The 26,563-nt window shown below is 41.4% G+C and overlaps 2 protein-coding genes and 1 long non-coding RNA gene across 12 annotated transcripts; all 3 read left to right on the top strand.

Annotated features, from left to right (window-relative positions):
* Nucleotides 1–7,993: 7,993 nt before the first annotated feature.
* On the top strand, nucleotides 7,994–10,623 carry LOC114314919 (ATP-citrate synthase beta chain protein 2). Of its 10 annotated transcripts, none has more exons than XR_014330248.1 (7): nucleotides 7,995–8,937; nucleotides 9,038–9,166; nucleotides 9,263–9,396; nucleotides 9,533–9,624; nucleotides 9,828–10,086; nucleotides 10,235–10,279; nucleotides 10,493–10,578. XR_014330248.1 is itself a non-coding variant. In XM_082869933.1 (5 exons), the coding sequence occupies exons 1-3, from the start codon at nucleotides 8,821–8,823 to the stop codon at nucleotides 9,299–9,301; spliced, it is 285 nt and encodes a 94-aa protein (XP_082726059.1). In that variant the 5' UTR covers nucleotides 7,998–8,820; the 3' UTR covers nucleotides 9,302–9,396; nucleotides 9,533–9,624; nucleotides 9,828–10,343. The 10 variants fall into 10 exon arrangements, 1 of the variants encoding a protein (XP_082726059.1); XR_014330251.1 differs by having other exon boundaries at nucleotides 7,996–8,937; nucleotides 9,828–9,945; nucleotides 10,493–10,507; XR_014330245.1 differs by having other exon boundaries at nucleotides 7,994–8,937; nucleotides 9,828–10,279; nucleotides 10,493–10,576.
* A 75-nt stretch (nucleotides 10,624–10,698) lies between these two features.
* On the top strand, nucleotides 10,699–14,085 carry LOC145791746 (fatty acid amide hydrolase-like). Its single transcript, XM_082872177.1, has 7 exons — nucleotides 10,699–11,283; nucleotides 11,456–11,533; nucleotides 11,613–11,760; nucleotides 12,811–12,923; nucleotides 13,018–13,093; nucleotides 13,801–13,891; nucleotides 13,993–14,085. Exons 1-7 carry the CDS (start codon nucleotides 11,211–11,213, stop codon nucleotides 14,083–14,085), a joined length of 672 nt encoding a protein of 223 aa, XP_082728303.1. The 5' UTR covers nucleotides 10,699–11,210.
* Nucleotides 14,086–14,501: 416 nt separating this feature from the next.
* Nucleotides 14,502–15,565, top strand: LOC145790225 (uncharacterized). The gene is made up of 2 exons (XR_014328899.1): nucleotides 14,502–14,639; nucleotides 14,757–15,565. It is a non-coding gene; the product is annotated as an uncharacterized LOC145790225 (long non-coding RNA).
* Nucleotides 15,566–26,563: the final 10,998 nt, after the last annotated feature.

The raw sequence follows: 26,563 nt of genomic DNA, 5'->3' as shown, positions 1-26,563 counted from the left end.
AATAATCCTTGAGCTCGGCCAAAGCTCGGTCACACTCGTCATCCCATGAGAACTTTGACTTCAATGCTTGAAAGAAAGGGCGGCAGCGATCCGATGACCGGCTTATAAATCGATTAAGCGCGGTGGCCATCCCGGCCAGATGCTGCACGTCCTTAGCCAAGCTGGGCTGCTTCAACTTTTGCACGGCTCTGATCTGAGTAGGGTCTGCTTCGATGCCTCGGTTCGTGACTAAGAATCCCAAAAATTTCCCGGATCCCACGCCAAAGGCACACTTCGAGGCGTTCAAGCGCAGCTTGTGCTTCTTCAGAATGGTGAACATCTCGGCTAAGTCGGACAAATGGTTTGCCTCATGTCGGCTCTTTACCACCATATCATCGATGTAAGCCTCCATTGTCCGGCCGAGCAAAGGAGCAAACATTTTGGTCACCATCCTCTGAAAGGTTGCCCCGGCGTTTTTCAAACCAAAAGGCATAACTCGATAGCAGAAGAGTCCCCTTGGAGTCGTGAAAGAGGTGATCTCTTGGTCAGGCCCATGCATGGCAATCTGATGATAGCCGCGGTACGCATCCAAGAAACTGAGCCGATTGTGTCCAGCCGTCAAATCCACTAGCTGGTCAATGCGCGGCAAAGGGAAGCTGTCTTTTGGACAAGCTCGGTTGACTGTCTTGTTGTCGACACAAACTCGCCACTTTCCATTCTTCTTAGGCACCACTACCGTGTTGGAAATCCACCGAGGGTAGTGCACTTCCTGTATTGCTCGTGCCTCAGGCAAGTTCTTTACCTCCTCTGCTACTACCTCGGCGTGATGCAGCGCCGATCTCCTTGTTCGCTGGATGACTGGCTTTGCTCCAGGGAAGACATTGAGGTGATGGCAGATAAAACTTGGGTCAAGGCCAGGCATGTCGTAGGGCGACCATGCAAAGACTTCGATATTCGCCATCAAAAACTCAATCATCTCGGTTCTCTCCATGGCCGAGAGACTTGAACCGAGCAAGAAGAATCTGTCCGGCTGCTCGGCATCAATCCGCACCTCAACCAATTCTTCAACAGCCTTGTCTTCGGCTTTGGTGCCAACATCATCCAAGACATTCCGGTCCTCCGGTCCCTCGATCATTTGAACGAATCCTTTGGCAGCCTGGCTCCCGTTGACCGCCACGAAGCATTGCTTGGACATGACCTGATCACCCCAAATCTCCTCGATTGCCCCCATAGCCGAGGAGAATCTCATCACCTGGTGGTAGGTCGATGCTACGGCTTGCATGGCGTGAAGCCATCCTCTTCCAAGGATAAGGTTGTACGTTGAAGGCACTTGTAGCACCCAAAACTCCACTTGCTTGACCACGGATCCCGCTTTGACCGGCAGGATAATCTTTCCCAATGGCCACTCCGGCTGCGAGTTAAATCCAACCAGTGGTGAAGTGGCCGGAGCCAAGTCTGTCTCACGGAGTTTGAGCTGTTTGAACGCATCATAATACATGATCTCGACCGAGCTTCCCTGATCGATCAAGATCCGTCTAACATCAAATTCTTTGATGCGTAGTGTTACTACAAGGGCATCGTTGTGCGGCGTCTGGATACGCTCTAAATCCCTTGAGGTGAAACTAATCACGTCTTTCTCTTCTGTTTTCCCCCTTTTGATGGCGGGCTGTACTGACAAAACTTCCCTCAAATGCTCTGCCTTCTTAATCATGCCCCGGAGTTCGCAAACACGCTCTGGTTCCACGATGCCGTGGATGACATTAATAACTCCTTGTGGTGGTGCATCTCGGTCATCCTGTCCCCTGGGATCGACCGGAGCCTGATTCGGTTTCACGCCGCCATCAATGTAAAGGTCCAGATGCCCGGCCGCAACCAGTTCTTCCAAGTGTTGTCGCAAAGGCAAACAATCCTCAGTCCGGTGGCCCCTCTCTCGGTGAAACGTACAACGATACCGCGGATTGTAGCCCTTTTGCCCATCGCCCAACTTAGCAGGAAACCGGATATACTCCTCGTCTCGGATTTCACTAAGTATGCGATAGATTGGAATCTTGAAGACCGTGGTTATGCCAGTCCTCGCCTTCATTCTTCTGTTTGCGTCCTCAACGTCATCTTGGGGGTAATCATCCCGGTCATTCCGACGTCCTCTACCCCGGTTTTTGCGATTTGAACCTCGGTCTGATTCCTCTGCTCGGTCATTTGTGCGGCTGGACTCTTGCCCAACTGCGTGCACCTTGCCTGCTGTCTTCTTGTCTGTTCCGACCGGACTGGCTTTCACGGTAGAAGCCGTCGCGTCATCCTCTACACGGATGTGCTCATTGATGCGCTGCATGAGCTGGCCCATGGATGTCGGCTGGTGCATGGTAAGCGAGTCCCGCAGTCTATGTCCGACCGGGAGACCGCGCTTATATTGCGTGATAGCAAGGTTGACCGGGCAGTCTAAGATCTCGTTGAAGGTTTCCCAATACCTTGAATTGTATGCCTTCAGTGTGTCGCACGGTTCCATCTTGACACTTAGCAAGTGATCGACTTCCTTTGGTGTTTTTGTGTTGGTTTTGAAGCGCGTAACGAACGTCTCGGCCAACTGATGCCACCTTTGTATGCTTCCTTCCGGCAACCTCTCGAACCACTTTAAGCCCAGCTCGCCTAAACTTGACGGGAAGATTAGGCACATAAGTCCGTCATTGCGCCGATGTCCGGCCATGACCTGTCGGAAGTGGCTCACATGCATGTACGGATCGGTTTTTCCGTCGTAAAGTGTGAACTTGGGCTGGTGGAAGCCTGCCGGAAGTGGTGTCGTTTCTATTTCCAGGGAAAAAGGAGTGGCACTCAGCCTAGCCAAGTCCATATCTTCAAAGAGTGGCACTGCTTGGCGGGGAGGAGGCATTCCGACCTCCTCGCTGGCGTCAACCCCGTAGGACAGCCGCTGGAAAGCTGGTATTCTCTGAGCTTTGCGCCGGCGAGCACGCTCCTTTAATACCGCCCGTAGATCCTTTGACTGCGCAGAATAAGAGTATCTCGACGTCGTCGCCGGACGTGAGGGTTTGTAGGTGCTGTCTTGCGCGCTAGACTTTTCTGCACACACGTCGGAATCACCAACCTGGTAACTTCTGGTGATAGATATGGACTGAGTATGTCGTTGACTCTGTCCGCCTGAACGGCGGGATGGGGTGCGCTCACTGTGGTCACCCACTCCAGCTACACCCTTTCCTTTGACATGCCGCTTGAGATCTTCCATCTCTGCCGCCATTCGCCTGATGACAGCATCTTGATCCCTCAACTTGCTTTCCAGTCGCCTGGCGTGTGAGTCTCTCCGCCGGTGACCGTCTGGACTCCGTGAATGACCATGACTCCTTCCGCGCTTATCCCGCGCGTCCCCTGACTGTCCTCCAGTGGGCGTCCCCAAGTCAGCCATTGGATGGACGGCAGGAGGTCCCTCTCTCCTTCGAGTATACTCCGGGGTGGCTCCGTCGATGGCGGACAACGGGAACTCGTCGTTGTTCGCCATGGACGGCGATCAGATGAACCTGGAAGACAAGGTTTTGTCTGTCAAGTTTCCCACAGACGGCGCCAATTGTACGGGGAGCAAATATTCCGGCAATCCCGTATTCCTTTCTTCCGAGCTCCGTCGATGTCCGATCACCTGCGAGCAAGTAAAGGTGAGCTACCCGGCGGTGTGTGGCCGGAAAAACCCTCCGACGGTCAAGTTAGCACACACCTTATGAGGAGTAGAGAGAAGGGAGAGAGTGTTTGAGTGTAAGGATTTCTTACAGAGATGTTCGTGTTTTTGCGTATGGGGGGCGCAGACATGCTTATATACCTACTGACCCCCATATCCACTCCCTGTCATCTCCTGACACGTGGCTCTGCGATACCATCTGTCAGCATAAACCATGCCATTCATTACCTAATCCCAACTGCCTGACTTCACAGCTGGAGCTCGGCAGCCGAGCTGCTCTACCTCGGTCATACCATGTTTCATACTCCAAGCGCCTAACCGGATAAACGCACGGAGGACCGGGCTAGGCGGCATCCCGGCTGAGCCTAGCCCGAATACTTTGCTCTGCCACCCTGCCGGTCAAACAGTCTCCTTGACTGACCATGCCTTTCCGGGCACCGGTCACTCGGCCGATCGAGCTTTGGCCATCTTCGGACCGAGCATCCTGGTCCGACCGAGCACTGCCTTACCGAGCAGTTTCTGTCCGGTCTGGGGTGACATACTCAGCCCGAACTCTGCCCGGCCCAAGTCTGGGTAGAAAGTCGATCATCTCGGACCCACGCATCGTTGGGCCCTCAACTTGCTCGGCCGTTACCTCGGCCCAACTCCAGATCACAAATCACCCTCTCATTATCCATGATCTCTCAACATCTTTTTAAAACTCCTATTTTCTAGGTTTTCTTCCCAAAACGGTTAATCCCCAAAACATTTAAGAAATCTCACCAAAGACATCTTTCCTTAATCAACATAGTTCAAAACCCTAAATTTTTATTTCAAAGGATCAAATGATAAACTCACTTTCAAAATCACTATTTTTCTTGAATTAATAACCCATTTTCCAAAACAAATCAAAGGATGATTTCGAAAATAATCTTGATCTTGCAAAAATATATATATAGCTCAAAGAAAATCCTTACCTCAAGCCAAGAATCTTTCAAATTTTTCGGCAACAGAAATTAAATTTTCTTGGAGCCAAACGACGCTTTTTCCATCCTCTACGTTTTGATCCAAAGCACTTCAATTTACGACCCCAGCAGAACCTTCCTATTCTGACTATTGCCGAGGAAAAGATAAATGCAAAACATCTCTCTTTGATCAATATCATTCAAAGATGCAGATTGTAGTAGCAAACCACCAAATATGTGAACATCATATGAAAAAAAAAAATCAGCACTTGACCACATCAAAACTTCTGCATCATATAAGAAGCCTAATTTCCCAACCTGGCATCTTACTTCCTTTAGAGGGTGGCTACTAGTTTTGATAAAACTTCTGTCCCAGTACCAGGATTCATGCTCAACGTTACCTTTTCTCTTTTAGCTATCTTCTTACCAACAGGTTTGACATATGGCAAAAAACTAAATAACACACTGAGGCAGAATTTACCATCTTCATATAGTAACTTCTGAGACCAACTGGCTTTCATAAAAATATTTGAACCCCCTTCAACCTGGGGAACTTTTACAGTGTATATCTGTTGTTTCAGTAGGACCCCATCTTTGGCTTTGTCTACTTTTTTCTAAATCTTTTGCATCTTCCATTGGGATCAATTGAGTATGGTATGATCTTCTACCATCATCAACCTCGACACCTAGAACTGAACCGTGGTCGCCCATCGGCAGGCTTGGCCCTGAGGGCAGGCCAAAGAGGCTTGCGCCTTGGGCCCCCAGATTTGGACTGAAAATAGGGTCTCAAAATATGATTTTGTGTTTTAGATATATAAAAAAATCCAAATACTGTAAGCCCAATTGTATATGGGGCTTAAAAAAAATATATCATGATAGATTAGAGGCCCAACTGACATGGGCCCAAAAACAAGAAACACATTATAATTTATAATATCCACCCTGAGGCTAAGAACGTGGGTCACTGAAAGAAAACAAACATGGAAAGAAAAACATATCTCTCTCTCTCTAGTATTGGACTGATCTCTCTCTCACATTGGACTGATGAAACCTTCAGTCCTCTCATCTCCTCCATATTTGGCGGACGCTAAGCATTAACAATTTTGGGCATCAAAACCGTGAGTCTCTCTCTCTCTATATATATATATATCACATTTAAATGGAGGAAGTTTTCGCCATTATTTTTTTCCTAATTTCTTGCCCTAATTTCCCCCTAATTTCTTGCCCTATATAATTTGTTCTTTAAATTAGAAAATTACCTAATTTATGTGCTTTAGTGGAAGTCTATAATTTTTGTTATGCTCTAATTCTGAAAGTATATTATTTGCAGAGATTAGTAATTGTAAATTTGTGTGGATTTGTGATAGAGTAATCATGCCTCCTAGGAAGTATATTTCTAGATGTGAAAAAAGGAAAAAGAAGCAAAAATTAGAAAATTTTATTCAATCTCAATTGGGAGTGCTTGATAAATTTTTTGGTAGCAAGAAACAAATAGAAAGTTCATGTTTGGTTGATGAAGATTTGGTAATTAAAGAACTTAATCAATGTAATGAGAATGATAATGAAGAATTTGGGTGTTGAAGAGCCTATTGAATGTTTGAATGAGAATGAAAATGAAGATTTGGCTACAAACAAATAAAAAAGTTGTTGTAACTTATCGTTTTATCAATCAATTTTTTTTTTCAATGTAAGAAAGGCCCCATTTCCAAAAGTTGCCTTAGGCCCCTAAATCTCAGGCCGACCCTGCTCATCGGTATCACGATTCGACAATCGCAGCTTTTGCTCGACATAACACAATGAACACACCAAGTTCCACTAACCGTAACGAACGTGGTATCCAAATAACAATACACCTCCATCTCAATCCTATGCATATGAAGCGGAATCAGCGCCGGCGGATCGCATCGCCGTGAACGTACGGCTGGTAGCTCGGCACATCAGGATTATCCACAATCGACGGTTCAAATATCATAGCATAAACCATCACCGGCGTCAGAACATAACTCTTCGACGACTTCTCCATTGCCGCCGTCTCGGACAGTGGCTCCGAAAGGCATTGGAGAACCATCAAACACTTGAAATCTCTGCAGTTTCGGCGACTTCTCCACCACCACCACCTCCACCTCCACCTCCTCTACCTCCGCCCCTCCATCGCTAGCATTCATAATCAACGGTGTAAATTTCTTTGAATGGTTCTTTTATTAAACCCTACTCTTCCACTGACTTTGATTTCGAACCCTTCTCTTTGAATCCTCTACATATTGAGTCTTCTGAAGACGAGGACACAACTTGCAAAAACTGTATACAAACCATAAAACACACTGTCGCTGAACTAACTCCATCTATTTACTAAACCAACTCAGTCACTCAGGTATCACACTTGGAATTTGCATTTGTGTATCTAATACTCCTATCTATATATGTGTGTATATATATACCTAGAGAGAGAGAGATAAGGTTCAGCCACTTGAGTTATGTTATGTTTAATGGCCAAAAAAAATGTATCATCCACATGCTGCTTTTCGGTGCCACAAACTCAACATCATGATGTTAAGCAATTGTTAAAGCATCAGCTAAAGTGTAAGTGGTGGGTCCTATTTTATTCCTCCCTCTAAAAATTTTCCAATTGTCTTGAAAGCAAAAATATCTACTCATCATTCTCACGTAGCATTCCAGAGAAGTCCTGCTAAAAAAAATTTCTTTTTTTGGGTCATTACGCTCCTGCTGTCTCTGCTTTGCTTTTTCAATTTTTTTTTCTTTTTTTTTTGGAGAAATTTTTCCCAAAACGACGTTGTTTTAAGGCATCGCAGGAGCCACTGCAAACAAACACGACAGAGGATCCGAACTCATGTAATGGAAGCATTCAATCAATAATATTAAGATAATTTTTCTTCTTTATAGACACTACAAGAATTTACACATTTTGCGACCACTTTTGCCGACAAAAAAAATTTTGGTCGCAAAAAAATGACATTTGGCGACCAAATATTAATTAGTCGCGAATGATCATTATCTTTGGCGACCAAATATTATTGGTCGCAGAAGGTTATATTTTGGCAACCAAAAAATATGTTGGTCGCAGAAAGTGGTATACTTTTGCCGACCAATTACAAATTTGGTTGCGGAAGGTCACATATTTTTTGGCGACCAAAAATTTGGTCGCGAAAAACTTATTTTCAGCGACCAAAAAAAATTAGTCGCCAAATTAGTACTTTTAGCGACTAATATTTTAGTCGCTGTTGATTGAGATTTGGCGACTAAAAAAATTTGTCGGTGAAATAACTTGTTTTTGCGACTAATTTGATCTTTTGGTCGCCAAAAATTTGGGGGGAAATTTGAAAGATGGAGGGGGGGGGGGAAATGAAACTTGCAAGTGTGGAACAGTGAAAGGAACAAGACTTTCGAAGTAACAGTTGACTCCCCAAACCTCATTTTCTCTCTCATGTCGAAAACCCTTCTCTCCCGCATTAAACCTCGTCACAACCCCAAACCCAGTTCTTCCCCTTCCTTCTCCTTCAAACCCTTGATCAAGCGACTCGTCAACGAACTCTGTGACATCCTCAAAACCCACCACCACAATCAATGGCAAGACACCCTCGAAACCCGCCTCTCCGAAGAAGAAATCGTCCCATCTGACATTGCCCATTTGGTGCTCGACCGTATTCGCGACCCCGAATTGGGTTTGAAGTTCTTTGATTGGGTCACTCAACGCCCATACGGTTGTTCTCTTGATGGGTTTGCTTATTCTTCTCTTCTTAAGCTCTTGGCCAGCTCTAGAGTGTTTTCAGAGATTGAGACTGTGTTGGAGAGTATGAAAGTTGAAGACAAGTTACCGACTCGGGAAGCTTTGGATGCTGTAATTCGAGCGTATTCGGATTCTGGGTTAGTCGATAAAGCCCTTGAAATTTATACTACTGTGCTTAGTACTTCTAATTCTGTTCCAAGTGTTCTTGCTTGCAATTCTTTGCTTAATGCGCTTGTAAAAGAGGGTCGAATTGAAATTGCAAGCCGGGTATATGATGAAATGTTTGATTCGATCTATTGATTCGATTCAAGTATGGTAGGTTTCGATTGAAGATCTATTGATCGATTGAAGATCATAATGTGCAGTGTAGATGTTAAAATTGAACACAAAATACATACATACATATATATGAATAGATTGACAAATTTTCTTTTACAGTCAAGGTCTCGATCTCATTCTTTATTTGTTGTACATACATGTTTATATGTACAAAGGAAGTCCTGAAACAGGGGAAAATCAGTAAACCTGTGGTTGCTTGGGTCAGTGGAACTTGTGCACGTCTCTTCAAGTCAGAAGTACAATTTGGTCATGCGGTGAGCTACTGCTAAATTTCCTTGGATATAATTTTTGTTTATTTATTTTATTTTATTTTTGGTGTTATTTTCTAATTTTGCTCAACGTCGCTTAAATTAGGGAGCCAAAAGTGGTGGTGAGATGGAGTCTGCACAAGCCAAGAATCAAGCACTTCACGATGCTGGAGCTGTTGTCCCAACTTCATTTGAAGCATTTGAAACTGTGATTAAAGAAACATTTGAGAAGCTGGTAAGCTGTTGCACATCTCATACCCATTACTGCCATTATGTAGGCATTCCTCACTACCACCAGTTTTAGTAAATCATTTGCTTACATTTTGCTTAGGTTGAGGGGGGCAATGTTACTCCTACAAAGGAAGTTTAAGCCTCCACAAATCCCTGAGGATCTTAATACTGCTATTAAGAGTGGAAAAGTCCGAGCTCCAACTCATATTATATCCACCATATCTGATGACAGAGGTATGATATATGCTATATATATTGTGTATGGGTTTAGGGTTTTCTTTCTCTTATATATTTAGGTGCCATAACTGCTGTAACAATATAGAGAATTAATGCAATATTAATCTTTTGTTGTTAAACTCACACCATCTAGGATACCGGGAGGACAGCAGTTCTGAATTTCTGCTTCAAACTGGAAATAAACTCTGCTAAATCTGTCTTTTGGAGGAGCTCATTGAGAATAAGGTTAACATTTCTTATGTTCAAAAGATGTTATCATTGCTTTGTACTCACCTGTCTTTCCTTAGGAAACAAATATTGCATTAAGTTTGCAATAAAAAACAAAGCAAGTACTTCTAAGTGATTAATCAACGTTGCCTATTTGGACATCTGAAATATGATCACTGAAACAAATTCTTTGTCTAATATGTTTTATTTTTCCTATGCAGCTTGATGGGTTTATCATCCCTCTGTTACAAGGGAATATCCTGAAGCTTTTCAATGCTTATTTTGTGTGTGTGTGTGCGCGCATGTGTTTATGCATGAGCACATGCGTGCGTGTTAAAGGTAACTATGGATGCAAGAGTAGTTTCTTATTTATGGTGTTTTCACTTAACCAAGGCATAAGCTATCAGACTGGACAACTCAAGCTGAAAAATTCACCAGCCATAATTACTTTAATTTCAAGGAGGTGTACACGGCGCTTAGGTAGTGCAATATAGACATCACTGGTTTTTGTTCCTATTAATATGGCTATGGCAAAACATTGTAGTAAGTGGTTGTTATGTTGAATGGAGGGACCCGAATGTGGAGAAGAGGGGCTAACCTTGAAGGTTCTATGTCTTCATTTTTACAGGTATTATTTCCACAGGAAATGTGCCTTCAGATACGGATTGTTCCGGTTAATATCTTTTCAACTCAATATCTTAAGTGGACCAATTCACTGGCTGACTTGCTTTTTTCTTCTCTGGCAAGTAAATTTCTTAAGTGGACCAACTCAATATCCCAAAGTAAATTTCTTCACTGGCTATCTTAAGTGGACCAACTCAATATCCCAAAGTAAATTTCTGGCAAGTGAACCAATGAGTAACAGCTACTTCTTAATTTGCTTCAGATTCAAGGTTCAATTCCACTCCTTTGGGAGCAAATTGTTGATTTGAGCTATAAACCACGACTTAATATTATTGATCATGAGCAAACAGTATGTATTTTCTTCTGGATACAGCTCTTTATGTTTAAGTTGTGTAATGATGAGCATCTAACTGTATTATAGAAAGATACGGAGAGACCGTAAAAGTTGACCTAACCGATAAGGTAAGACTTTCCAGCACCACACTAGGACATTAACCTGGGGCGTAGTTTCAATATGATTTTCTTGCTGGAAGTGGAGAAATCCAGGTAGCAAATATGAATGTTGTTCTTTGAAGTCTATTTTTTTAGACTTTCAATATGATCAACTTTTTGTTTCTTCTTCAACCACCATTATCACGTGCAATTAGGAAGGATAAGATTTTCCGGGCTTGCTGAAATTTGAGAGATAGATTGAATCATAGCAGCTTTTCATTTTTTATGGAAAATCTATGCATATTACATATCATTTTCACATGCTCTGTTTCTAAATGAAAACATCATCTTTTAGACTTTCATTCCCTACTTAATATAAAGTTGTTCTTTTGATGAAAACATCATCTAAATGAAAGTCTAAAAGATGAGATATACAAGATATCGGTGATTTTAAGCATCATCTTTTAAATGAAAACATCATCTTTTGATGCTATATACAAGATATCGGTGATTCTAAATGAAAACATCATCTTTTAAACATCATCTAAATGAAAACATCATCTTTTGATGCTGAGGAAGTAAGAAAGCAAGCTGCAGCTTCTACACAAAGGTTTGAGGAAGGTATCGGTGATTTTAAATGTGAATTCCTATTCATGTTATCAGTACTAGCAATTCAGTTACCTATTAATATGGGTATTTCATATCTGATTTGCCACTTTGTGTATGAGTGTCTAAGTTTTGCTGAGCTAAAATTCAGTTCTCTCTTAATCCCCTATGGTGGTGGGTTGCCCAGGAAATCCATTGTCAATCTTGGATGGGATTTTCATGGCAATCAAGGATGACATAGATTGTTATCCCCATCCATCAAAAGGTAAAATAGATTTGACTTTTCATTTCCTTAAGTTTCTTATTCTACTTAGAAAGTTATCTCAGTATTCTATGATGAACAGGTGCAACAACATGGTTTCATGAGGTCCGCCCTGTTAGAAAGGATGCAGTTTGTGTATCAAGATTACGTAAATGTGGCGTGATTTTTGTTGGAAAGGCAAATATGCATGAATTGGGCATGGGAACAACTGGAAACAATCCAAACTATGGGTAAGTTTTCATGTTACAGCTACATAAACAGAGACATAAATAGGATATTATTGTTCAACATGCATGAGTAAATGACCAGAGAACTTGATGAATTGAGAAATAATTCTGGTAGTCGCAAGTGTGCCAACAGTGGATTATGGCTGAATCAACACCTGATTGTGCATGTATTGGTGCATCTGACCTGAAATAGGACCTTCAATGTTATATTGCCTTGACATAAAGTCCATAAAACTTGTTTATTTTTGTTCACCAATATGTGGTTATTTCAATGTAGTAGAGATTATTAAGTAGATGCTAGATAATGATGGCCCTTGGCTCATTGAATCTATAAATTTGTTGGAATCTTGTGTTATTACCTGCAGGTAACATGTCAGATTAAGGCTAGTTAATTTATTACATATCTTTCTTCTTCTGTAATATTTGATTTACTTTATCTGCTTAAAAGTTCTATTATCTCTGATTATTTAGTCTTTGGAATGCTCTTAGGGTTAATTATAGTAAATTATTATTTTGGGGACATATCTTGGCTTTTTACCATATGTTAGCACTGTATTCTTACTTATGTTAACTTTAATTATCAAATGTCTTGCTTCCAGTTATTATTTACATGTTTATCTGCTTGTGCGGATTATGGTAACCTCATAAGCCTTAACTCATTAATAATTTAGCAGAATAAATATATTGTTTAGAAAGAAATGGTTAAGTATATGCTTATATTATATTATCGGAACCCAATCGGGCTTAGTTCCTCAATTTCTTTTCTTTTTTTTTTCCCAGTTAAATATTCTTACTTATAAAGATGCTTGTTCATTGGCTTTAGATTCTTGTTTACTTCTTGCATCAACTTAAAAGATCTAGCATGGTTTAATATAATTTGTTTATTTTCAATAAGTTTTATTTTTATTTTGTTTTATTGTTTTAGGATATGATTTACCCATTCACCTTTTTAACATGGCAACTACATATCTTTCTATATCTAGTACTGATTCCTTCAGCTTATAGATAGCTATCAGAGACAAATGACTTTCACAAATTTTTTCACAATGACAGAACAGCAAGAAATCCGCATGCTCCAGAAAGATATACAGGTGGATCTTCCTCAGGCCCAGCAGAAATCATAGCTTCTGGACTTTGTTCAGCTGCACTAGGAACAGATGGTGGAGGTTGAACAAATCTAACATGCCCCGCTGTAAATGATTCTCATTGTTTTTCAAGATAATTATTGTAATTTGGTGACTTATTAATGCAAAATTGCAGGTTCCATTCGTATTCCTTCTTCCCTTTGTGGCGTGGTGGGCTTGAAAACAACATATGGACGGATCAACATGACAGGGTAAATTCTTGGAATTATATGACATCAAGTGTCATACATATACATTACCATTATCCATTTAATTGGTCTGTTCTGTACATAATGAAGCCATTTTAACTGATAAGAACAACCATAATGCCCAGTTATACCCTTGTTCTGCCACTCAAGTACTTTATTCACACATTTTTTTTGTATAAGTTTTGTTTACAGACGCACAAGCTTATATGTCAATATCTCGTTTGTACATGATAAGAGTATGCTTCATATGATTTGGAGTGTTGTGTAGGCTGTGGACGTTTATGATCCTGTTTATCTTTTTTTAAAAAAAAGACATCTACTGCTTTAGTATGGGTGCGAATAAATTAGTGTTGCAGCCCACAAAGAGGAAATCTGTGACATCTGCCTGAAGATTAGTTGTGGAAACTTATTTTCAGCATGCCAATTTGAATAAGAACGCAAATAATCTGGGCTTGCTTATATGCTGGTGTAAAATTTCATAGGATATATCTTAGGATAGGGAGGCTTAACAGAAAGCAGCTGAAATCTAAAATGATGCAATAATGCATGTTAAATGGTGTTATTCCATAAGCGAAGTTCATAAAAAAAATTATTTAGGAGGAATAAATAAATATATATATATATATTTTGATTTGCAATGATGGCGTCTCACTGTTCAAGTTGTTCTTGTTGCTACTAACTTTTCTATATGTATTGTTCAACATGATAAGCCCTACAATCCTTTTGGGTGCTAAGTTGCTTAATGGATTTTGGATGAAGTTGAAGAACACCCGTTGGATTGGAGAGATTTCCATCTTAACAGCAATATGGAACTAAAACAGAGAGAAATTCCTGGATCCACACCCCCCCATCTTAGTTATTACCAATTTATGTTACTATGCTTGTGTTCCTACATGTTGCAGGTAGTTGATGCTCTTGAGATCTTCACAGTTATTAGGAAAATCCCGCATCTGTTGGGGTTTTTGAACTCTTTATTTGATTGTCAGTACAAGTAATTTTTCTCAGCATTTGGTAAGTATTTATCTTGTATATCTCATATTTTACCCTTGCAGTATTATATATTACATAGATAGGTAAACAAAATGTTGGACGTATTCATATTCTGCCTTTGATTATAGAGCTTCAAATCTGTTTACACTACCCATAGAATGAACTGGAAATTGAATGGCTGAAGTAATCTAATCATGATAGATTTGAGTATGTGGGATCTATATATAAAGGAGGATCACAAGCCCTTTCTCATGTTGACACAAGTACATACAATGCATGTATAAATGCCCCACTACTGTGAAGCTGATCAATTACTGAAACTATTGTTCCAATTTGAATATGTTGTCTTATAGTTTATTACAATCTGAAATTTTATCCAATTGATTTTCAGCTGGCCTGATGAAGCAAATAAAATTGGACCGTTATTTGCATCCCCACTTCCGGTATACATGAGGGAGGTTAGGACCGTGGTTTATTCCCAATTCTTGGAATCCTATGAGAGTGTCACAATTGAGGCAATGGCAAAAGCATTTGGAGTAACAGTAGAGTTCATTGATTTGTAAGTGATCTCATTTTCCTAGATACACTCACTCATGCTTTTGATCTTTTCTGTAAGATTGTTATTGATTTTTATTGTGAACCATTGGTGTTTAATTGAGTTCCTCGTTTGCACCAGGGAACTGTCACGTTTTATTGCAGCAGGGAAGCTTCACTGCAAGATTGATAAAGTTGCCGGTGTTTTGGAAACTAACCGTCCAGATGCAAAGAATGCTCTTTATCAAGCAACTATCAAGCAAGGAGACTTCCTACTAAACTGAATTCAGAAGCTTTCTCGTGTGATTGATCTGTGAAAGCATTTCTTGCGTTTTGGAAAATGATGCCCCAAAGTGGGTCTAGGGATTATTCATCATATTTACATGAATTCTCAATTTCAAATCTAACAAATCAAGTTACAATATGATGCCATGTTATTTTACTGTTATTTTTGTTCCATTAATCTGAAATTTATTTCTTGCTATGAGACAAAGCTACACTGAGAGTTGGCTAATGTATTTCTATACATCCATTTCAATGTCTTTACAAAGCCAAGGTACCGAGAATGCCAACACGGAAGGCATAATTGCAAAATACGATACAAAGTTTAACAAGAAGTTTAGCACCGACAGATTGAGTCTGAAATAAGAAAGTATGATAATGAATTTGACTACAAGACTGATTACGGTGAAGGTGTTGAAAGCTTCGGAGCCTATGGTGTGGATTATGATTATGAGGATTGACATGAGATATGAAGAGCTTGGCTTTATGTTAAAATTTTAAAATTTATTATTTGATGTTACATTAGTTTATGAGAAAATTTTGTAAAAGTATATTTTATTTTTCTATAATTTTTTCTTTCCTGACACATTCATCACATGACGATGAATATGCTATGAACTTGTGCCCTTACATAGCTTGAGAAAGAAATAAAAGAAAATTTTGATATTATTTATTAGAGAGGTTTTGCACACCTTGTTTTCTTTTTTGGTAAACAAAGCATAACAATATATTAAGATAAAATAGTTCTGGAGTATTGAGCCCCTACAGCATCCGTTAATTTGAATAATGCTTTAAAATTATAGGTTTGTTATGGATTGAATGAATTATTAGGAATTACAGGTGTATTGTTTTCCTGCTTTGGCGACCAATTTATTAGTTGCGACAAATAAATTATTTTTTTTCGCAAAAAATGACAATTGCCGACCAAGAGTTTTGGTCGCAAAAAATACATCTATTGTCGACCAAAAATTTTGTTGGTCGTGGAAACTCACTTTTGCCGACCAACAGTTTTGGTCGCGAAAAGTAACAATTGGCGACCAAACTAATTTTGGTCGCAGAATGTCACAATTGGCGACCAAAAAATTTGGTCGCGAAATGTCACAATTGGCGACCAAACTTTTTGGTCGCGAAATGTGTCAATTGGCGACTAAGAAATTTGGTCGGCAAAAGGGGACTTTTCGCGACCAAAGTGTTTTAGCGACAAAATGAATTAGTCGCGGTAATTAAATATTTAGCGACCAAAAATTTAGTCGGCAAATCCAACTTTTGCCGACCAACCAAAATTTTGGTCGCGAATTACTTTTGCCGACCCTCAATTGGCGACCAAAGTAGCGACCAAAAAAATTGGTCGCGAATAACTTTTGCCGACCAAAAATTGACTTTTAGCAACCAATTTTTTTGTTGCCAAAAGTGTTAATTCTTGTAGTGAGATTCAAGGTTATATTTTTCTCATGGATTCGACAGTTGCGTTAATACTTTTTGAATGTCTCAAATATTTTCTAATATAAAGTTTAAATTATTCAAATTAAAACTACGAACATTAATGTGATATTTTGCTTAAGATCCTGAGGTTAATGGTCTAATTTATCCTTCGATTACAACCAAAGCAATTTTAAATTATGTTCCAAAGTAGAATTGTTAGATTATGTTAGATGATGCCAAATTAAGGCAAATAAAAACATTTGTGATGTGAAGAGATATGATTCGATTATTCAAATATCTCAAAAATTGTGCTTAGGAAATACGGTGTAGGTGCTCGAATTGGAAGGTTTGCTTGAACTGGGGGTGCTTTTTTTGGGGTGGGTGGAACTGGGGGTGTTGTTGAAGCCATTTGGACCGGAGAAGGTTTCTCCTAGAGAAACTGCAATTTGGTTGACAAAGAGTTTCAAGGAAAACACACTCAAGTCGGAAGATCAATACCAATGAATGGCTAACACGTGTTCTGTATTCGGTCCAGTAACGAAATTTTGAGGTTTGGTGATAAAATTTTTGCACGGTTAAAAATTGATGTTGTAGATATATACTAGTGCGGTGTTTTTGCTTTTCTACATTTTTCTATCTTGCGGATTTATCGCTTGCATTTTAGTTAGCTCTATGCCCAAAAGAAATTTCTAACTTCTTTCCCTTTAGTATTTGTTTCTCCTATTTTCTTGATTCTTTTTATTGTCAATGTTGGCTGACAATAAGTTGTGGCATCACGAAAATTTTGGACTACCTCAATGAAAGGTATCAACTAGTAGGTTCATCAACACGACTTCAGGATGCTTTTCGTGAAATTCTTATGTGAAGCCTGGCATTGTTGGTTGCTTGAAACAAATCTATTTTCTATTATTTAAATATCTTGATGATCTACTATGCTAATGAAAACATTCAACCTGCCCAAGAAAGGCAAGGATCAATTAAAATTTTAAATTATACAAATTCTATAAAGGAAAAAAAATTACCTTTATCCATCTCTATCATCTTTTTTTTTAAGATTATTTTGGGAAGTTAGTTAAAAGCTGATTTTTTCACTTTTTTTAATTTTTTTGAAAAAATGTGTAAAAAAATACAGAGGCAATGTGATTTAGAATAGGTTAAAAGCCAAATTCCCAAATTAGGCTTAGAGGTGAATGTGCAGGAGTGAGATATGGGTTGTCAACTATAGGGATGTGAGAGAGAGAGAGAGAGAGAGAGAGAGAATTAACAAAATTAAAGGACCCATATCTAATTTTAATTTTGTAACTAAAAATAATAGATGAAGTATTGCTTAAGTAATAGTTTAGGTAGTTGATTTAATTTTTATTTGGTATTATAATTTGTTTATTTATTATTTCTCATTGTAAACTAATTTTTAATAAATTATAAGGTAAAAAATAAATAAGTTTATTTTTATTTATTTTTATCTTTTTAAAATTTTGTAATGATTTCTTTATTTTTTTATCTTTGTAAATAATTTTTAGTAATTATATATGTAAAGCATACTTTGTATTGATACAAGCAAATTAATAATGTATATATATTGTGTGAGTGATTTTCCGATCACACTGCCAACTCAGTATTCAGCTAGAGAGCACTGGCAGAATAGATGGCACATGTCTGACCTGCAACAGAAAGAGAAGATTCCGACGGTGGTTCGTCCACCCAGGGGCACTCGGACGATCAAGTCAGTATATCTCTCAAAGATAATCAATAGTGCTAAACTCACTGTTCAGAATATATATTGCATACCTTAGACCCATGGGGATGCCTCTCTTTTATAGCAAACTCAATCCTAGTCCCAATAGAAGCCTAGCTCTAATGGACTTTAGCTAAGTGCTTATCCTGGATTCTTCAATAGATAAAGATAAACTCCCTAAGAGTTTTATCCTCATCCATACCAAAGTCCTTCCTCATTCTAGGACTCTTGTCCCTTATCCGCTTATCTCAGATTCCGATATCTTCGGAGATAACCTCGGCCTAACCGAGATTACCTTGGCGTCATATCTTGGATACGTGGCACCTCGGCTGACACGTCGGCGTCACCTTGGCCACGTGTTGGTACTCAGAAAATATATCCCCACAACTGCCCCTAGGTTCTATTACCTCGGCATTCTGAGGTGATGGAACCTATATCGGTACTTCCTGCCAATACACCGGCTCAAGCCGAGATCATCATTATAGGCCGACATGTCTTCTTTAAGATCAAGAATTCCAAGAGTTTCTTCACGCGCATGAGCTGTCATGCAAAATAACTCAACCGTTTCAGCCACGCGCCTTCCTTTACTGGATCGTAGTCCGTACGCGCTTGCAAGTCGTCTCACGCCTACATGCGCCGTCTAACGCATTCGCTGTCCCAGGCGCATTAATCGCCCTTTTTGCCGCCGTTTCAAGTTTTGACAAGACTTGTTTCTTCCCCCCGTCTTTCCACTTTACATCGTTTCAGAAGCTCTCTCTCTCTCTAGCCTTTTCAAATCTTCCATTGTTCCAACCTTTCAAGCTCACCATTGTTCACCTCCTCCAGCGACACTCTTGTTACTCTTCCCGGCTACTGCCGTTCGTCTGACTCGGTGAACTCAACATCGGCTTCCTTTTTCTGGTAAGTCACCGTTCCTTCTTGATTTTTCAGTTTTTTATTTTGCTTTGTCGAACTCTACTGTTCTGCAATTTTGTTCATATCTTTGATGGTTTATCTTGTACCTTGTTTTCTTCCACAAATTTGTTATGTGATTCTGTTTTTGCCTCACTCATTCTCGAATTCATGGTTCACACATTTGTTGACTGTTGTCATTGTTCTTGGTCTGTTACACCTGTCTTGTGTCTTCTTGATGATCCTTCACTATTCTTGATTCTGAATCGCATTTCCTGTTTCTGTTTTCCAGATTTCGCGTCTTCAATCCTTGCTCCCATAGATCTAGGTTTGGGATTTGTTTGTAGAACTCACGAATTTTTAGGAAAAACTGAAATGATTCCCACACATTAAATTTTTGCCGAGGTCCCAATAACCCTTTAAAACACTTTCTTTTGAAATCCATCTTTTCCTAGTTAATCCGACATCATGGGTATATGGAAACATAGGGTTGATACCCCGAGCAAATTAGAGCAATTTAGGCAGGAGTTTGACATCCCGGCCGACGTCCATCTAAGGTTGGCTAGGGATGACGACTCCATCATGCCCACTACTGATTCCATGTCCTTTCTTGTAGTGGCCTTTATCGATTGCGGACTTTGGTTCCCACTAAACACCCTTTTTCGCGAAATACTTCATTACTATAAGTTGAACCCTATGCAACTTGCCATCAACTCCTACCGAGTTATTAATGGCATCATAGCCTTAGCCAAACAAGAAAACGTTAGGGTTACTTTAGCCAATATCAAGTTTTGCTACACCATGTGTGGCCTAAAAAAAGACACAAGCTATATTTACTACCTTAATCCAAGATCTACAGAGTACAAAATCGTAGCCGACCTCCTAGACTCCAACAAGGGAGCTAGGGATGACTATTTCATTACCTCGGGGAATTGGGAGTTTGCTCCAGATGAGGACCTCCATCATTATCCTCTTCCTCGAACAGTTTTTGTAGAGGGCAATGGTAAGAGCTCTGCGTTCATATTTACTTGTTTTCAAAGTCTTTAATACTTTATCTGTTTCTAATGTCTGCTTTTCTTGCAGACCTTCCTCAACCACCAAAAGGCTTCCGTCAGTCTTTCTTTCCCAGCAAAGGCTTGAGGAAACTGTTAGATTTGCCAATCCTCAAAGGGAAGGCCCCTCTGCTTCTCAATTTCATACCCACTTATAAGTCGGCTCTTCCCGACGTCCCAAAAAAGAAGAAGAAAAGACTTTCTCCATCTTCTGCCATAACTCCGCAAGTTGCGTCCACATCTCGGACAGACCAAGGATCAACCTCTGATCCAGCTAAGCAGCCGTCAACCTTGGCTCCATACTTGATCCCACCATCTCAGCGACATTGTCAACAACGAACTGTTTTTTCTTCCGAGATGGGCCGCCAGAAAGCTGTCGCAAAAGACCTCTTAGCCAGCATCCCTTCTGATGTTAACGCTCAGCCAACACAAACCCAGCCTCCACCAAAGCAAAAAAGAATAAAAAAGGCTCAGCCAAAGGCAAAGATGACTCAGGTTGATACTGAGGACACCTTGCCGATCTCTAAATTGGCTGAGAGCGACAAGTCTCAGTTTGCTACTGGGAAGAGGCGTACTGAGGCCCAACCGTCTGAATCCCCAAAATCAAAGAAGCTGAGGTCATCCGCGGCAACTACCTCGGGGTCTTGAAAACATGATGCCCCCTGAGCCCCCAAAATTACTCTGGAAAATAAGCCAGCTATGGCCAACGATAGCGCTGATGACATTAATGTCGGCGTAGCCCTCAGTACTGCTCTACTTCTTCCCGGCGATCTCGACCGAAACGCTGAGTTGAGTGAGTATGAAAACTACGCTCTGATGTTTCAACGCTCCGTTCAAGTAAGTGTCTTTATTTGGCAACTTTTTCTTTCTTTCTGTTTTTTCCATACTTGTAATTTTTTCTAACAACTTCTGTTCTGTTTACTTTCAGGACATCCAGCATGCCCATTCATTCTCAATACAATCTTTCGAGAACCAGGAGAGCCTGGCCGAAATGAAGAGGGAGGTCTCCAGTCTTCAAAAGGCCAACAAAGGTTTGCAATTAAAAATGAAAAAGTAGGAAGACCAGGCCGAGGCTGCCATCAAAGCTCAAACCAATGCCGAAGAAAAGGCTGAATCTATTGAGGCCATCAAGAAGGTTCTTGAGGCCGAGAAGAGAGAGGCTGAAGAGAAGATGGCCCAAGCCCAAAAAGAACTGCAAGATGCTCTGGCCACAAAAGAGGCCGAAGTCAAGGCAGCCGATGAGAAGGGCTATAACGAGGGGGTGGCCGACGTCACAGTGGACTACGAAAAGTAGGTGAAGCAGGCATGCAATAGGGGCTTTACCCTTGGTTGGATGACCTTGCTGAAAAGGCTCGATGTCCCTGAGGACTCCCCTCTCAGGAATGCCAATGTTCTTCCTCTGCCATTTCCCCCAACTCCGAGCCATTCTGCCGACGACGACTCTGAGTCTAAGGAGGAGGTTTTGGTGAGGAAGTCAAAAGACGTTGCTGGGGCCAAGTCTCTTCCTCTGAATAAGCAAGTCCTAGACTTGACTCAAGATGAGGAGGTTGAGGAGGTCCCCAAGGAAGTTACCACTGAGTAGCCATCATTGGACGTGCCTCTCGCCGACAAGAGCCTTGATCAGACCCTTTAAGAGATTGATGTTGAGCTTGTAGCCGAGAAGGGGGCCGAGATGTCCTCCTAACAGTCTTCCGAGATTCAGACCCAGCCTGCTAATGATGCTGAGGAATCGTAGTTTTGATGTCTTTTTCTTTTGTTTACACTTTGTACTTCTTTGTTTTCGAGATAATGTAAGCTCTTCACATCGCCGATGTGTTTTTAATTCAACTCTTTTATTTTCAATGCTTGCATGTTTGCCTTGTATGCTTCTGTACTTAGAATATTTTGCATATCTTTTATATACACTTCCATCTTTGTACAACCTTCTCGGGGTGATGCATCTCGGTTGATGATTTACCTCGGCAAGTACCTAAGTACCTTTCCTAGCGCGTCCTTGGTTTCAACTTGTAAATTTTGCATAAAATTTCAACAAGTGTTTAACCTTAGTTTAACTTCGACTTGTAAACTTTTAACAAGTGTTAAACATAATCTCGGTTTAACTTTAACTTGTAAACTTTTCTCAAGTTTTAACAAGTGTTAAACATCATTTCGGTTTAACTTCAACTTGTAAACTTTTCTCAAGTTTCAACAAGTGTTAAACATCATCTCGGTTTAACTTCAACTTGTAAATTTTTCTCAAGTTTCAACAAGTGTTAAATATCAACTCTCTTCTTTCTGCCCCCTAATGTGAACCTAAGTTCAAATTGGGTTCTCATTATACATGTGTTCCAAAAACATCGGCGAGTATCTAATCATAAATGTAGAAGAATTCTGCTAAAATTTTATTCATTACGTTGGCAAAAAACAAGGGAAATCTAATGATAGAAAAATTTCAGATTACAAGTATTCCAGGGTCTTGGCAACTCTTTGCCCTTACTATCTTCAAGCCGATATGCCCCGTTGCCCAATATCGAAAGTAATTTGTAGGGTCCTTCCCAATTTGGGCCAAGCTTGCCCTCCCTGGGATCCTTCTTCTTGCCGACGACTTTTCTCAAGACTAGGTCGCCGACTTGAAACTCCCTTGGGTTGACCTTCTTATTATAAGCTCTGGTAAGCTGTTGTTGGTATGCCGCCAGCTGAATTGCAGCTTTTTCCATTCTTTCTTCTAAAAGATCCAGATCTTGGGCTAAGAGTACATCATTTGTCCCATTCTCTACTCCCTGGATTTTGATCCCTGGGATGCCGACCTCCGGTGGAATGACAGCTTCTGTGCCATAAGTCATGGCAAAGGGGGATTCCCCTATTGATCTTCTCGGCGTAGTCCGATATGTCCAGAGTACACTTGGTAGTTCATCCACCAATTTTCCCTTTGCTGCTTGCAACTTCTTCTTAATCCCATCCAAGATGACTTTATTGGATGCTTCTGCTTGTCCATTGCTCCGAGGAAAACTCAGGGTAGAAAAGTAGTTCTTAATTTTGAACTTTGCACATAAGCTCTTGATTAGCTTACTGTCAAACTGTGTTCCATTGTCTGCAACTATTGCTCTCAAAATCCCAAATCTGGTGATGATGTTCCTACATAAGAAGTTCTTTACGTCCACATCTCGGATCTTTGCTAGGGGCTCAACTTCTATCCACTTGGTGAAGTAATCTGTTACTACCAGCAGGTACTTCCTTTGTCCAGTTGCTTAGGGTAATTGCCCAACGAGATCCATGCCTCATTGGGCAAACGGCCAAGGGCTAGATACTGGGTTCAGGTCTACTGCTGGCTGGTGTATCAGTGGTGCAAACCTTTGGCATTTTTCACACTTCTCCACATAGGCTTCTGCATCTTTCTGCATGTAGGGCCACCAATACCCCTGGGTAATGGCCCTATGGGTAAGTGATCTGCCCCTAACTTGGCTTCCACAAATTCCTTCATGAATTTCATATAAAATCTTCAACTTGTGAAGGATGTACACACCTCAAAAGGGGTCCAGTGAAGGATCTTCTGTAGAGATGTCTTTCCGCTGTCAGACTGAATCTTGCCGACTTCAATCTGATCTTGTGTGCTTCTTTGTGGTCATCTGGCAGCTTCCCTTCTTTTAAGAATGCTACAATTGCATCCATCCAGCTTGGTCCCATATCTACACACATTGTTTCGTGTTCTGCGATCGGTGGTTCAATGCTCGGACACGACATGTATTCAACCATTATCGTCCTAGCTTTTTCAGGTTGTATTGCACTAGCCAGATTGGCCAGTGTATCGGCGTGACTGTTATCATCTCGGCTAACCTGATGTAGTCGGCGATTCTGAAACAAGGCCACTAACCTGTTGACTTCCTTTGCGTAGGCTGACATCCTTTCATCTCGGGCTGCAAACTCGCCTGTTGTCTGGTTGACTATGAGCTGGGAGTCACAGAAGACTATTACTTCATCTGCTTCTGCTGCTACCGCCAACTTTAGTCCTGCAATCAATGCTTCATACTCTGCTTCATTGTTTGAGGCCTTAAACCCCAATCGAATGGATTGTTCTAATATCTCTCCATCTGGAGATACCAGTACTACTCCTGCCCCCGCTCTTTGTCGGTTTGAGCTCCCATCAACAAACAGTCGAAATGAGTCACCGATGTAAATGCTGCAGGGTCTAAGTTTTTCCTTCTTCCTTTGTTTTGTTGTATTCGGCTGTGCTTCTTTTTGCTTGTTTGGACATCGTTCACCTCGGCTCAACGGAGCCCGATGTACGATGGATTCTGGTGTGAACTCGGCCACGAAGTCGGCCAAAACTTGGCCTTTGATTGCTGTTCTAGGTCTGTATTCCAAGTCATACTGTCCCAAGGCTACTGTCCATCTGGCTATTCTTTCTGTTAGGTCTCCTTGTTGTAGCGGGGACTTCAAGGGGTGTTCAGTTAGTACCACAATTTTGTGGGCCTAGAAGTAATGGTTCAGTTTCTTTGAAGCCACTACTAAAGCCAGTGCCAATTTCTCTAAGGGGAGATACCTTGTTTCTGCATCGCCAAGGTTTTGCTGACATAGTAAACAGCCTTTTGCTCCCCTTTTTCTTCTCAGATTACCACTACGCTTACCGCATGTTCTGAAACAGCCAAGTACAGGTACAGATCTTCTCCAGGCTTTAGATTTGAAAGAACTGGAGCCGTGGTTAAGTACTTCTTCAGGTCGGTCAATGCCTTTTCGCACTCCTCTGTCCATAAAAAATCTGTGGTTTTTTTCACTAAATTGAGGAAAGGTCTGCACTTGTCTGAGCTTCTACTGATGAACCTATTCAGGGCTGCGGCCCTTCCAGTTAGCATTTGCACCTATTTTGCCGATGTCGGGCTCTTCACCTCTAGGATGGCCTTAATCTGATCTGGGCTGGCCTCAATGCCCCTTCTAGTCACCAGGTATCCCAAGAACTTACCAGATACAACTCCAAATGCACACTTCGATGCATTGAGTCAGAGTCGATATGTTTTAAGGATTTCAAATATTGCTTTGAGATCGGTCAGATGACCTTCAGGGTCCTTGGTCTTCACGACCATGTCGTCGATGTAAACTTCCACTATTTGGCCAATCAGGTGTCTGAACATCTTGGTTACCAATCTTTGGTAGGTTGCTCCTACGTTTTTCAACCCAAAAGGCATCACCTTGTAGCAATACAGTCCTTTTGGAGTGATAAACGCAGTTTTCTCTTCGTCTGGAGGGTACATGGCTATCTGGTGATACCCCCTGTAGGCATCCAGGAAGCTCATCCTTCCATGCCCTGAAGTGGCTTCTACCAGCTGGTCAATCTTGGGTAGAGGGAAGCTGTCTTTGGGACAGGCTTTGTTTAAGCTGGTGAAGTCCACGCAGACCCTCTATTTACCATTCTTCTTCTTCGCCACTACTGTGTTCGATAGCCACGTCGGGTAGTTTATTTCTCAGATGGCCCTGGCCTCCAGAAGTCTGTTTATTTCTTCCTCCACTGCTTCGACATGCATTAACGTCGGTCTCTTGGCTCGTTGGATTATAGGTTTTACCAACCTGTCAACGTTCAGCCTATGACAAGTGACCTCGGGGTCAATGCCAGGCATCTCGTAAGGCGTCCAAGCAAATACCTCAATATTTGCTCTTAGGAAAGCTTCCAGCTCTTTTTCCTCTTCTTCGGCTAAGCTCGAGCCGAGAAGAAAGAAGCGTTCTTCATCTCCTTCCTGGAATAGGATTTTCTTCAGTGCTTCTTTACTTTTTGCGGCTGGCTCTTTGCCGACATCCTCTAGGACCTCCACGTCCTCATCTTCGATCTCTGCCTTCTATGGTTCTCGAATGCTACATGTGGATTTCATTGCTTCCACGGAGCAATTCTTTGCCTACAGCTGATCACCTCTGACCTTCTCAATCCCATGCTCTGTTGGGAACCGCAACAGTTGATGCAGTGTTGAGGGAACAGCCCTCATTGCATGCAACCATGGCCTTCCCAAGATGATATTGTAAGGGGAGGGTGTGTCGGTTACGGTGAACTCTGTCTTTATCTTCTTGGTGCCAGCCTGCACCTCTAAGCTCGTCGTTCCCAGTGGCCATGTCAGCGTTCCATTGAACCCAATCATTGGGCTATCGGATCGTTTCATATCGTCTGGGTGAAGGCCGAGCTCCTTGTAACATTTGATGTACATGATGTCACGAGAGCTGCCTTGGTCAATTAAGATGCGCTTTACTTGGCATTCCCCAACCTGGAGGGATACTACCAAGGCATCGTTATGTGGATGCTGCACCATCTCAAGGTCGGCTTCGGTAAAGGACACTATTGGTCCGTGGCACTCTTCTACCCGATGTCTCTTCTCCTCGACTTGGTAGACATGCTGTAGATGTTTTACCTTCTGGGTCTCCCCCCGAATCTCATTTTCGTTGGCCTTCGAGTGGATCACATTAATTACCCGAGGCCCTCCTACCTGAGGTTGCTGTGCTGGGAAGGCGGGACTGGTTGTGCCTGAGGCAATCTTGCATATTCTTCCCTCGTCCTGGCTTCATTAACAAGGTCTCTCAGATGGCCTTGCCTCACCAGGTCTTCTAAGTGTG

This window comes from Camellia sinensis, chromosome 5, assembly GCF_055761805.1.
Source record: "Camellia sinensis isolate YWXY chromosome 5, ASM5576180v1, whole genome shotgun sequence".
Taxonomy (NCBI): domain Eukaryota; kingdom Viridiplantae; phylum Streptophyta; class Magnoliopsida; order Ericales; family Theaceae; genus Camellia; species Camellia sinensis.
Note: the sequence above shows the minus strand (reverse complement) of the source record. Positions and strands in the feature narration are given on the sequence as shown.